This window comes from Lepidothrix coronata, unplaced genomic scaffold (assembly GCF_001604755.1).
Source record: "Lepidothrix coronata isolate B3197 unplaced genomic scaffold, Lepidothrix_coronata-1.0 Scaffold29, whole genome shotgun sequence".
NCBI classification, from domain to species: Eukaryota; Metazoa; Chordata; class Aves; order Passeriformes; family Pipridae; genus Lepidothrix; species Lepidothrix coronata.
Window position 1 is genome coordinate 638229 of NW_016690209.1, and position 13164 is coordinate 651392.

A 13164-nucleotide genomic window follows, 5' to 3' on the forward strand; every position below is an offset into this window, starting at 1 on the left:
TTTTTACCAGTAGAGGGTTAGATAAACCTCAGACTGTTCTTTGCTGTTTGGGTTTTTGGTTTACCTGTTAACACATTTCCTTAAATTACCTTACCTTCACGGATTTTTATGTAGAAAAACTTTGACACTTTTGCTACAGCTTCTGATTAAAGAAACACTTGCAAATGTAGTTTTTGAGGGTTGTGAACGACAGAGCATATTTGTCAGACACAGGAGACTTACTGAGTTGACTAAGACTGACTGAATTCCCTGAAATTTCGAGACAGCTGAATCACATTATTGACTGTATATGATGACCCTCTTCTAAGGCAAAGAAATGTAGAGAAACATCCCTTGGGTTATTTTCTCTCAAATGGAAAAGAAAGAAAACTGAAAGATTGTCTCCTAGATTGTACAACATGTCAAAAAACTTATCTATCATTAAGACTTAACTGGATTTGTTTTTTTCGTATTCATTAGTCAGTCTTCTGCCAATACTTAAGTACCAGTTAATGGTGATGAATGACTCTTGCCTAATAAGTTCCAAGACTGTTCCTGATCTTTAACTCTTGCTCATAACTTGTGTCATGCTCCTTCCAGAAACATGGATTTTCTGCTGAGATTACATTTGTTGTATTAGAAGAGTGCAGAGGATACTAAGTTGAGGAATAAAAAAATTACTCCTTGTTGCAACCTTATTCCTTCTTTTAGCCATTAGCAGTCAACAAAGAAACAAATTCTTGAATTTCTTCAAAATGCAAGAAACTTTGAAAATTACTGAAAAGTAAATGATCAAGATTCAGCATTTTGTCTGAGACTAATCAACAAGTAAAAATACCTGCCTATTCTGTGATCTGAATCTAATAGAACAAAATTTCCTGTACCTTGGGACTTTGACATCTGACTTGCTGGAAAAGTGAGGAGACTGATCTTTGCAAAGATGTTGGTAAACTAAACACAGAGTGCTTGAAAATACAAGCACAAAAAAGGGAGAATGAGCAGAAGGTAAAAACTTGATTACCAAGCAAGCACAGTGGAGATGATTTGTTTCTTTCTCAAACTCAATAAATATGTTTTCTGTGATGGGATCCAACTTTGCTGCTTGTGCCATTAAGTTATTTTTTATTAAAGCTGGAAAAACTAACTTGCCTCTTGACTACAGGCATAGTTTGAAAGAAGTTAATAGTGCTGACATAAGAAGAAGTTTCTGTATAGGGCTAACTTCCTCTGGGAAAAGGGAAGTCAAAACTATCATTCTAAATACCCTAAAATATGCTTGTGGTATCATTAAACTGCTTAGATTATAAAACATACCACTTATTCTTCATTTTTGTATTTACATTCCCAGCTCTCAACAGAATAATCAGGAAATCTTTCAACTGGATTATAAAAGTGGAAGTGATACTAATAAAACTGAAAATTGCTCTTCTGCCTTTGTGGATGTTGAACAACCAGTTCCACTTACCAGTTAATCAAGGCAGTCTCCACTGGTGGGAGGAAAGTGATTACTGTATTGTATTTTATCTTCTTTCAGTTTCATGCTGTCACCTCTGAAATCTTCAGTTTTGATGCCAAGCTGTAAAAGAGCACTTGTCCCAAAAAAGTCACTAGTGTCTAGGTAAAAGAGCTAATTTTTAAGTGACAACCAGACATCTTAGTGTTGATTGTGGTGTGTAATTGAGGATGTGCCTGTGAGTGCTACTCTTAGTCTAGAAAGTTTGTTTCAAAGATTGATTTGTAATAAATCACATCTGTACTTTGGCGTAAAATAGTAATATGTGAGATTATAATGATGTCATTGCAGATGATAAACTTAACCAGTTGCGTGAATTTTTGGATAAGTGTTTGCTAGCTAAAAGAATGGGCTTCAATCAGCTTGAACATTTTATTTGAGAAAGTAAAGTTTAATGCTTTTTCTTGTGTTTGTCTTCTCACCACGGTTGTGGTTAGTAAAATACTAATAACTTGCCTTCCTCTCCAACTTGCTGTGAAATGGAGGATAAAGCACTGATGTTGTTATCACTGCTCAGCAGCACTCCCTTGATCTTAGATACCTCCAAGCTGGAATGTTTTGGCGTGTTGGGGAGCAATGGCATAACTACCACTGAGAGATAAAGATGAAAACTGGAAACGGAAGCCAACGAGCAGTAAAACAAGGGAGTTGATACACAAAAAGTAGGATATCAAAACGTATTCCTGGCTATAGAAACTCTTCTTAAATACATGGTCAAATTGTTTTGCAATCCAGCTCTTCAACTCTTCTTTCACCATCTCTTTTCCAAGCTTTTCATTGTTATATCAGCAGATAGGAGAGTATCGCAAACAACTTTAGAGTGATAAGAGAAGTGTAACCATAATTATAGATTCCAATCTCTTGTTGTCCTGATATGTGAGCAGGTTATTTACTTAAACAACAAAAAAGATGATTTGCAAGATAGTTACCTCTCCCTAATTGGTGTTTTTTTAATGGGTGAAAATTAAATCCAAAACACTTAAGCTTTTGTGATCTTCTCTTCCGTTCCAGGGTTAAACTTCACCAGTCTGAAAACTGCTTTCAGTTTTTTTGAATATACACACCTACAAAAACATTAACAAAATGTTTCCAATGAACTATCCATGTATTAAAAGAATACTTCCTTGTTTGTGCAGATGTGTAAAGTTCTCTTAATAGCAGTGACTGACTATTGCCAGTATCTTTTTGGCTTTTTAAAAAGTCTTTCTGTGAAATGTATCCCTCTTACAGAGCTCTGACTGTAGTAGGAGGTTGCATGTGGCTTAGTCTCAAAGTGTTTAATGTGGATATGAAAGTGACTTTCCAAACTGGGAAGCTGGGAAATCTTTAAACCATTGTGGAGATGTGGCTGATAGTCTCTGCCTAAATACCTATGAGCTTATGTCACTTCTTTGGAAAGTTCATGTTAACTGCTAACATTATCTATTTATGCAAACATTAGCCATGTGTTTTAGATATATTAAATACAAATTGCTGGTACCCTGACCTTGTTACAGAAACAATTTGGGTTATAGCTTGAAGTGGAGGAAAAAGAGATGCACTGCAAGCAGCTTAATGACTCAGTAGCCCTACACATCCATCATGCTTTTGTGTGGTTTGCAAGGAAATGCTGTAAGGAAAGGGTTAATAACATTTACAGTATATGCCTTAAATATGGAGCTCAGTGGTGAAACTTGTTGCAGAAACATCCTGGGTGCCTTTGCACAAGCCACAAAAAGGAACAGTTTCAGTTCTGGCCTTGCACTGCTCCACTGTGGTGTGTTACAGAACGAGTGCAAGAAGTGGGGACACAGATAGGACACTTGATTTTGGGGTATTTGCCTCATGGGACCCTCAGAGCAGACCCCCAACAACCACCCCGTTAAGACCTGAGGATGTGCGGTGGTGAGATGGCGCTGCTCTCGCCTCTCACACCAACAAGGAACTGAAAACCACTCCCACTCTCACACTAAGGAGGACCTGGAATCAACTCCCACTAACGAGGGATGGTATAATAGTGACTCGGAGTGAACCAGGTGGGATCCCACCAGCACGAGCACTGAAGGACCAATGGGATGCCACTGGATCCTCAGCGGTGACTTTCTTCTGCTTGTACTTTCTTGTCTTCTCCCTCTTTGTCCCACTCTCTCTCTTTCTCCCATACACTTAATATAACAAAGTCAGTATTGTTGAACCCACATTTGGTCTCATTTGCATCTTAATTTGGGCAGAGGACTTTAACATCGAATCATATCAGGTGCTTCCAACAGACGTGTACAGGAATGATAAACATTTGGATGAAGATGCTGAAGAACCATTTGTCACAGTTCACCAGAGCTGGTTTTGTACTTCAGGCTGAAGCATGCAGGACCTAATGACAATGAATCATGTTTGTTTGCTCTTGTTGAACACAAATGTAAATGCATTAGTGTCTCGAGCATCATGATGGTGGCACCCAACCTGTAAATGTGGAGAAAAGGGCTGTTCTACCAGGGTCAACAGCTAGAACAGGAATTAACACTTCTTAAGGTTTCAGAGAAACTTTGGTTTCTTTGTAACTTATACGGTGAAGTCAGATACTCTTACAAAATCAGGAATTTAGTCTTCAGTGTTGTGTCACATAGAAGGCCCAGTTTTCCTTTGTGCTTAGATGCAATACACCTGTGGGATCACTGACTTTTAGGGAGATGAAGCCTGATGGGAGCAGTTAGTGGTGCCAAATGCTTTGCAGCTGAATAGCCTCCCCACTTGGTGTGTCGGGGGGGTAGGCAGGACAGTTTCAGTCTGTTGCTGGAGTAAATAGAGGTCTGTTGATAATATTCTGTGGAAAACTGTTGCTGCTTACTTTTCAGCAGGGTTATCATCTACTGCTAAATAAATATTTGGTTAATCACCATTGACTCTGTATCACAAACAAGTTTACTGTGGAGTAGGACTGCAGTGTTTCCAACCAACTCTTGAAAAGCCGTGGGGTTTTCCAGTTGCGGTTACAGCTCGTGTAGCTTCTACAGGGCAGGGTTTGCAAGGAACTGGATTTGTTTGCCTGCTATCTTATTCCACGTGTCTTTGTATTGGATAGTTTGCTAAGAACTGTCTGAATTTCAGCTGTTTATAGCACTAATGTGTTTAGCTGCAGAATTGAATTTTTTTTTCATTACAGTGGCTGTGTCTTTGTGTTAACTCTGCCGCAAACTTCCTTCTCTCAACAAATGGTTTTGAAAAGGGAGCTAAGAAATAGCTCAATGGAGAAAGTATTGTGTCTGTTTTTCAGTTTAGGAGTCAAACATAGAGAAAAATAAAACAACCTACTTCTACAGCTTTTGCCGAGGCAATTGTTCCTTACAAGTGTCCTAACAAAAATGAAGTTGCATCCCATCCTCTGTTTGCCAGTAAATAAAAGATAATTATTTCTGCTAGCTGAATTCGATAAGTCCATGCAGAAGTTTTTTGTTTTTACACATTAGTTGCTTTCAGGGTCTGGAGTAACTTAGGATAGCAGAAAGCCATTATCTCAGTTTAAAGTTGCTGCCAGATTCCATCCCAAGAAATGTTACATGGGAAGTACACAAGATACTGTAAGTCAGTCTGAGTCTGATGTCTTTCTCAGCTGCGTCTTAGTAAAAAAAGGGCTCACAGGGTGAATATTTTGTGTAGAGATAATTGTAAATTAGTAAACAGGAGTGGGCCTAATCTCAGTCACATTTTCTGAGGAACACGCAGTGCTCTTTGTGCCTTCCATCCAGAGGAGCTGGTCAGGTGAACGCTGTGGATTGAACCGTCTTGATGCTGTTGCTTGTGTTAGAGAGGCAAATGGGGTCTGTGTGAGGTCTGCAGCACCTCCGGAGTTTTATTGCCATTCTTTCCCTGCCTTCTGGGTATGGACAGTGGGAGAGGAAATCTTTCCTCTTCCTCAATGCAACTAGAGGTTTATCTTGCTGCAACAGAGGGAGTTACTTCTAAAAGCCGAGGTGACGTGCCCCGGGGAGGTCAGCACTAGGGAAGGCCCTATCCCAGGTCTGCTCCACAGCTGCTCCCGTTGCGTGGAGAGTCGGACTCGGCTGGAGTGCAGAACACCTGGATTAACTCTGCTCTGGTTCCTTGTCTGTGTGCCAGCACTTCCTGTTTTTAAAGATCCTGTTTACTGTCTGCGGTCCAAATATCCCAGGAAGGTGGGAGGATGGGAAGAAACATGGAAAGAAAACTAAACAGCGTTATTTAAGGTGGACTTTTTATATTTTTAGTTATGTATTCGGCATTTGTTACTTCTCAAATCTAGCTTAATGAATTACATTCTAGAGTAATCTCTTGTTTACATCGTTCTGCACTAATTTCCAAAAGCAGAACTGCATGCAAAAGAGCTGACATTGAAATCTTTAATATTTGTAGCAAGGAGCAGAGTATGGTTTGTGGTGTGCTTTTGCTTCATGTTCTTTCTATTCATGTTCACATAAAACAATGTTTGTCAGTCATATGAAATGGAGTATTAAAGAAAAATATGTAATCAAAGAAAAACCTTATTTCTGTGGGTACAAAGTGGCATGTTACTCTGATCTTGTTGCCAAACTTTAAGGCTTTTTATTTAAAGAGCTTGAAAGAGTTTGTGTGATGCTCACTGAGCTCCAGAGCTCACACCTCGTTGTGGACGAACAGCTCCAACCAGACCAGAACTAGGTGAGAGAGAAATTCTCATCCTGCTACACAGCAAGCCAAGCTAATTGCTGAAGTAATGAGTAAGCAGATATGTGAAGTGTAAAGAGAAGATGCCTTGCTTTTCTAATTCTTTGTTGTGCTTTATGACTATTAGTCCTCTATAAATAACAAAGTCCTGCCCTTTGAGGTGGATCTAGAAATGGAATTACTGAATGATTTCGGACTAAAAAGGGAGATTTAATTCCAGGGTTTCCTTTGTTTAATTCTGCCTTTAACTGGAAGAAAATGTTCTAGGACAGACATTCTGCCTTTGGTATGTCATGGGATCCCTAGGGGAAAAGCACAGTCGTAGTGGGAATTGTAGAGGTCACCAGCAACTTGTGAATGTTTCTTTCTCGTGATCCTGTTTTCGTGGCTCCCAGACACTGAGTGAAGCTATAAACACTGTGCCTGCATGGGTGGGGGAGGGTGGTGAGCAAGGGGATTTGAAAATAAGAATTCGCAAAGCTCTTTTGATTTTTCTTGGAGAATAAAAAGAAATATTCCAGCAATAGTAAATCTTTTTAAACTCTTTATCTCGGTTTTATTACAGCCGTTTGATCCTTTGTTTTATTCAGTAACATAAAACACGTATTACCTCTTGGGCAATACTTTATAGTGAGTTCTTTTTTTTTCAGGATGACCTCACCATTAATTTTCTTCGTGGTATCTGAAAGTCACTACAAGAATATTGTATTCTGAAATTTAAAAAAAACCCCTGGACATAAGATAACTTGAAAGAAAACAGCTCTGAAACGTAGTTGCCCCATGCTCTTGTATCTAACTCGGCTGAAACTGCTTTTCACTAATTTTCAGTGAGGTTTTACATTCACAGGAAAGAATGATCTTGTATTTCTGCTGTACTATAATTCTACAGATGCTACCAATAATTTTAGCTCCTTCTAGAGCCAGGCAAATGTACTTGGCCCTGTTTTTGAACGTGGGAAGAAGTAGGTAGCTACAAATAAAATTGGTGGTGTTTGGAACTATTTGCCCGTTTCAGAGGGAAACTAATTGCTAAAATGTTTTTGACAGTGTTAAACCCTTCTGTTTTGCTTCCCTTGAGCTGCTGTTTGTGATCAGATAAGCAATTCCGTGTATCCGCGTGTTTTCTGGGAAATAAGGATGAAAGTAGAACATAAAAAATGAGACACGACTGCAATGCAACATCTTCTGTTTTCTATTTTAAACAAAGCACTATTTCTACCATTGAAATGTGTGTAATAATGTTTTCATGGAGGACAGTTTCAGACATCTTTGTACCAGTCTTCCCGGATTTTGGAAAAGTGCCAGCTTGGCAAGGAGGAAGAACAAAAGGACAGTACTGAAAATATCTAGTATGAGGCAGTCTTACTGTCACCACACAGCAGGTTTGGACAGCAGCAAAATTAGACAGGCAACTCTGCCCAGTTTTCTTCATGTTTTGGAGTTCCTGATGTTTCTGAAGATGAGGATAAAACATTCTGGCATTTAGGAAGTTTGAAATGTCTCTTGCATTCTGAAAAGTGTTGTTCTTGTTCCGGGAACTCTTTTATCTACACAAACCCACAGCTTCTGTTTTGGAGATTCCACAGTATTTTATTCAGGCTTATTTGGGGTTCATACCTGGAAGTTCATGGTTCTGTCAATTTGATAGAGAATTAAGGTTATTTAATGAATAGAAGCCTTTTTCTTAAGGCAAAGCTGGGATTCTAGAGGAAACTTCTGCCTGGAAAAGAAATCAAATTAGACACAAATTCTTACGAGCAGCTCTCTGATACCAAAGATACCACAAATTATTATAAAACATTGCTACATCCTGTCTGTAAAAACAGTGTAATGGGATTTGTCTTGTGACTGGAAAAACTAATGGGCCTCAATTAAAGTGTAGCAGTTTACTGAATGACTCATTCACTTTCAAATATGGACTGATAAAATTGCACTGAGTGTTTAGTCTGTCCTTTTGAATGGGTTTTGAAACACTAGCTGATGTTTATAGCAATGCAAAATTACTCAGTTCTCAGTCACTGGAATGGGTGCATCTCTTTGCATAAACATCCCATACTTTATACATTCCATACAATGTTACAGCACAGTATATTTCTTGCTTCCTTCTATGCTTGCTAGATTTCTTGCTAGTTGATACATCAGAGATGGAAAAATTTCCTTCTAGAACCTGTAGGTCCTTGTTCTGATGAGAGAGAACCTTAGCTATATGTCTCCTAAAGGGAACAATATTTTTTTTTCCATAGATTGTCCCATTGACATGCACGGTGTCTCTTTACCAGTGAGGTGATAAAACTGTCACAGTTTACCAAAACCAAATTTTCTGAGCTTGGAATCTCTTATTCTTAATAAGGGGTTATATCAACTATATCACATGATAGCTAATTTCTATCCTGTGAGAAAACAGATTATATAAATCAGTATTAATATGGTAAGTGTATCTGGATGCAAGTAGGAATCTGTGTTGTGGAAGGTATTGTGATAGCCAGTAAAGACCAAAGAAGGGATAATTTGCTTATCAACTTATATTTGTTTATCTTCCCACTTTCTTCCACCACATGTATGTTTACTCTTTTTGAATGGAATCTCAAAACTTGATCACTTCTAGGTTGGATGCTCAGCAAGGGCAGTGAGTTGCTCTCCATCCATTCTCCTCCCAGTCTGTGTTTGTGCTTGGAAATACCCTGACCCGAGTGCAGCAACTTGCACATGGCCTTGTTGAAGTTCCCAAGGTTTGCACAGTCTCACCTTTCCAGCCTGTGCAGGTCCATCTCCCTGAGGATGCCACTTGTCCCTGGGCTCCTCTTGGACATTGAACCGTTGTCCCCAACTCTTGAGTGCGACCATCCAGCCAATTCCTTATCCACTGAGCAGTCCATCTATCATATCCATGTCTCCAGTTTAGAGACAAGGGTGCAGGACATGTCAAGTGTTTTGCACAAGCCCAGGTGTCCCAAAGCTTTTGACAGGGGAAAAATGTTTGAAGTGCTTTTGGAAGGTCAGGGATTGCAGGTGTGGTGTAGCGTTCATTTGAAGTGTTTGCCTCTACCCTTAGTTTGACTTAAATAACATCTCTCTAGAATTCCCTTAAAATTATAGTCCTTTCACTGTCGAAGAACATAATTGATTCTATTTATTCCAGGCAGCCTTCCAGATTTGAAAGTGTACACAGAAACACAAGCTGCCAGCTATACTTCAAAACTGTTTCTGTTTACATTTTTACTTTCCAAATCCAAACCCTGGAGGCGTGATTACATGTGCGAGTGAGATGGATGTGCACACAGAATGATGTGTGCACCATTCCAGCACATGTCTGTATCCCAGTTTAAAACAAAAGCTGCTGTCTTGGTGCAGTTGCTCTAAAAAGTGTAGGTTTTGGGATGTCATTTTTGGACCGTTTGCAAGTTTTTGAAGAAATGGTGTTGAGTTGTCATTTACCGTTTGAATTATTTAAGAAGCCAAGGCTGACATTTATTTTGAAGAGACACTTGGCTAGAAGGATTTAATATGTATGTGTGTGTCCCCCACTGCTGCCTCTGGTTCTTTGTTGGCAATTGTTGGTGAGGAGGAAGGAAAAATTACAGTGGAATGAGCCACCATTCTTGCAGTGAAAATGGGCTCTTACAGTTCAGAGGAGTCTCAGCAGGATTGTGAAACTCAAAGACTTCTGATATAAACTCAGTCAAGTGTTGTAAATATTTAATTTGACTGTGATCCATCTATACTACCATTGTATGTGTGTGGACAGGAAAAGTTCATTTAACTGCGTATTTTTGTTTGTTTGGGGGTTTCGTGCTGGTTTATGCCATAACAGTGATGTGTTTCTGCCTGTGATTGTAATTAAGAAATGTAATTTGATGGCACTTGATGCAGTGATGTGGGGAGGGAGTCTTGTTCATGCTTTGACTGATCAAACAGATGCCATTTAACCTGTGTATTTCTTTTTATCTATAAGCTGAGGATAGTTATCGGTAATTTGGAATCCTCTAAGTTACTCTAAATGGTGTTATTTGGGTTCACTGGTAATGTTTTGTAATTGGTAAGCTTCCCAAGTTTGCCTCTTTAAATACACTGTGTGTGCTTAGAACTTTCCATTTCAGCATCCGCTCACTGAGACTATTACAATGATGAGGGAAATAAAACAGCTTCTTTAAGCTCTCTTTGAAAAAGAAGTCATTTGCAAAGCCTTTCTAAATATGCATGAGGTATTAGTGGAAAAGCATTTTTCTAAATCTGCAGTGGCACTTCAGTACTCGTGTGGATATTTTTAAAAGCCCAAACTACAACTACAAAGGAGGGATTAAAAAAGACAACCCTATTGCCACTCAGAGTTGCTTAGGAAGCAGTGGATTTGGGAAAACATCATTTTCATTCTAATGCTTCTTTGTAAGAACTGGAGTGTGGCAAGAGCAGGTACTGGATGTACTTGGAAGAAAACTTTTCAGAAAATAAGTACCAAGACGTAGGAGTGCAGAAGTGAGGATCATTATTTTATTTTTTAACTTATGTAAAAAAATTATATATAAATTTTATATATTTATAAATTTATTCATATATACACAGTGTATATTTATATAAATATATATTTTAAAGAGGGGAAGTTTAGTGTAGGTGGATACTAGAAAAAAATTCTTTGCTGTGAGGGTGGTGAGGCACTGGCACAGGTTGCCCAGAGAAGTTCTGGATGCCCCGTCCCTGGAAGTGTTCAGGGCCAGGTTGGACAAAGCCTTGAGCAACTTGGTGCAGTGGGAGGCGTCCCTGCACGTGACAGGGAGTTGGAATGAGATGATCTTTAAGGTCCTCTCCAACCCTTAACATTTGATGATCCTGTAATGGATGTCTGTAAAATTAAGAGCAAGGAATGCAAAGATAAGGAACTTTGTTTCAAAACAAAAAATCTGGGATAATGGGTGAAAGTAGCAGGCCTCAGAACAAAGAAGAGCAAGTATTTTGCAACATGAAATGTTCTTCACTCTTGTCCCAGGGTGCCAACAGTTTATGTGTGAAAACATCCTGAACAAATTCAGCAGTTCTTGATGGATTTCTTTTGCAAATACAGAAGTGTTACCTCTGGTTAGGGACATTAAAAATAGGTAGCGATTACGAGTGTTTATTGGTGAAGTATCACCGTGTGCCTGCCTGGTGGTTCTGCTCTTTTTTTGGCATCTGCCCTTGGCCCCTGGGCTACGAGACATCTCTGCTCTGTCCGGATACTGTGTTTCTTGTAGCTGCTCTAGGGTGGCATGAGCAGCACAGCTGGAAGGTCAGACACGTGTTCCCCTCCTTTCCTTTGGCCTGGCAAAGACATTCATGCAGCTGCCAAAGGGAACTGGAACAGGGAATCAATGCTAAGTAAAACAAGCCCAACTAAAAAGTGTTAATGGAGCTCAGTTCTTCTGTCTCATTCATGGAAGAAAAGGTTTTGTTGCAATAAGTAGCTTATACTAATTCAGAAAAGCTACAGCCAATCTTGTGTGTACATGGATTCCTAAAATCAAGCTTAGAGGTTTTAATAAATATTTATAACTATTATGTTAGTGTTGTTTGAATACTTTAGAGGGTTGAGATTAGAAAATAGTTTAAAAAAGAAGTATAGAAGCATTGGTTTTGGCTAAACTTAACAAAGCAGATGGTTTGTATCATCCACATGATAATATATTTCTCTTTACAAATTAAAAATGTGAAGAACTGGGTTTGAGGTTTGTTTAAAAATTTCTGTAATAAGTTGAATATTAGATATTTTCATCTCTTGTGCTACTGAAGTGTTATAATCACGACTTATAAGGTCCAGGTAAAAAAAAAAATCCTCTATTTTTAAGACCATGTGTATGTTGGCATTTTTTCCAAACTAATATGATTCTGCCATTAACTGTTTTGTTTGAGTAGATATTTAGACAAAATACAAGTTCCTTAGGCATCAGTTGTATCAAGTCTTTTTTTGTGAATGTAAAATACAGCCACGAATATTCGTCTGTAATTACAAGTGGTGTTCGAACAGTTTTATCTGAAATCCCCGGCGATGTTTGTATTTTAAATTTTAATATTCAGATTTCTGTTTCTTCCTCAGGTTTGCGCGTACGAGTCGCTGCTTGAAGGGCTTGGAGTGCAAAGTTATCTCAAGACTTAAAAATGCCTCCGCGACCATCATCTGGTGAACTATGGGGCATCCACTTGATGCCACCGAGGATCCTTGTGGAGTGTCTTCTCCCGAACGGAATGATAGTGACACTAGAATGCCTCCGTGAGGCCACCTTACTGACTATTAAACATGAACTCTTTAAAGAGGCAAGAAAATACCCTCTCTATCAGCTCCTTCAGGATGAATCTTCTTACATTTTTGTAAGTGTTACGCAAGAGGCGGAAAGAGAAGAATTTTTTGATGAAACACGGAGACTTTGTGACCTGCGACTGTTTCAGCCTTTTCTAAAAGTTATTGAACCAGTAGGTAACAGAGAAGAAAAGATTCTTAATAGAGAAATAGGTGAGATTATATTTTATTTAAACATAGCTAACCTGTTTAACTGACTACTCCTCTTCAAAATATAAAGAATTGAGATGGGTTGTGTTTGTCACATTTGCATTTTGTAACTGTCAGTTGTTGCAGTAATCAAATGTCCAAGAATGCTGATCATAGTAGAGCCAATATTTGTAAACAGTGAGTTAAACTCCTTTTGCTGTTCTGGTTCATTCACATCTAAAGCCTTGGCTTTGTAAAACATATTTGTACTTGCCTGTGGGTTAGAGGATATCTTTTTGCTTGTCTCTTATTATCAGGATTTTGCATTATTACAGAGCAAAGCCTGTTGTATTTTTTGGGAAGTCAATCATAATTTGTTTTGAAGTTTACAGAATTCTCAATTCTGGATTTAACTACAAATCTTAAATCACATTTGCAATAACACATTTTCTCTGGCTTGCTTAGAAAGTGAAATTTCTTAGGTGGGTTTTGTCTTCCCTTTTCTCCTTTGGACAAAAGAGCATGGAAAGAGGAGGGAAACAAACACCTGAGGTTGGAGAGG

At 38.7% G+C, this 13164-nt stretch overlaps 1 protein-coding gene across 3 annotated transcripts in view; it reads left to right on the top strand.

Annotated features, from left to right (window-relative positions):
* The window catches only part of PIK3CA (phosphatidylinositol-4,5-bisphosphate 3-kinase catalytic subunit alpha), a 34976-nt gene that overhangs the window by 4048 nt on the left and 17764 nt on the right, over window positions 1-13164 (top strand). The window contains exons 1-2 of one of the 3 annotated variants that reach the window (XM_017810676.1): window positions 5536-5691; window positions 12213-12626. In XM_017810676.1, coding sequence (XP_017666165.1) covers window positions 12275-12626 — 352 coding nt within the window. In that variant the 5' untranslated portion in view covers window positions 5536-5691; window positions 12213-12274. Of the gene's footprint in view, window positions 1-5535; window positions 5692-12212; window positions 12627-13164 lie in introns of those variants that run through there. The other 2 variants (XM_017810675.1, XM_017810677.1) reach the window with 2 other exon arrangements.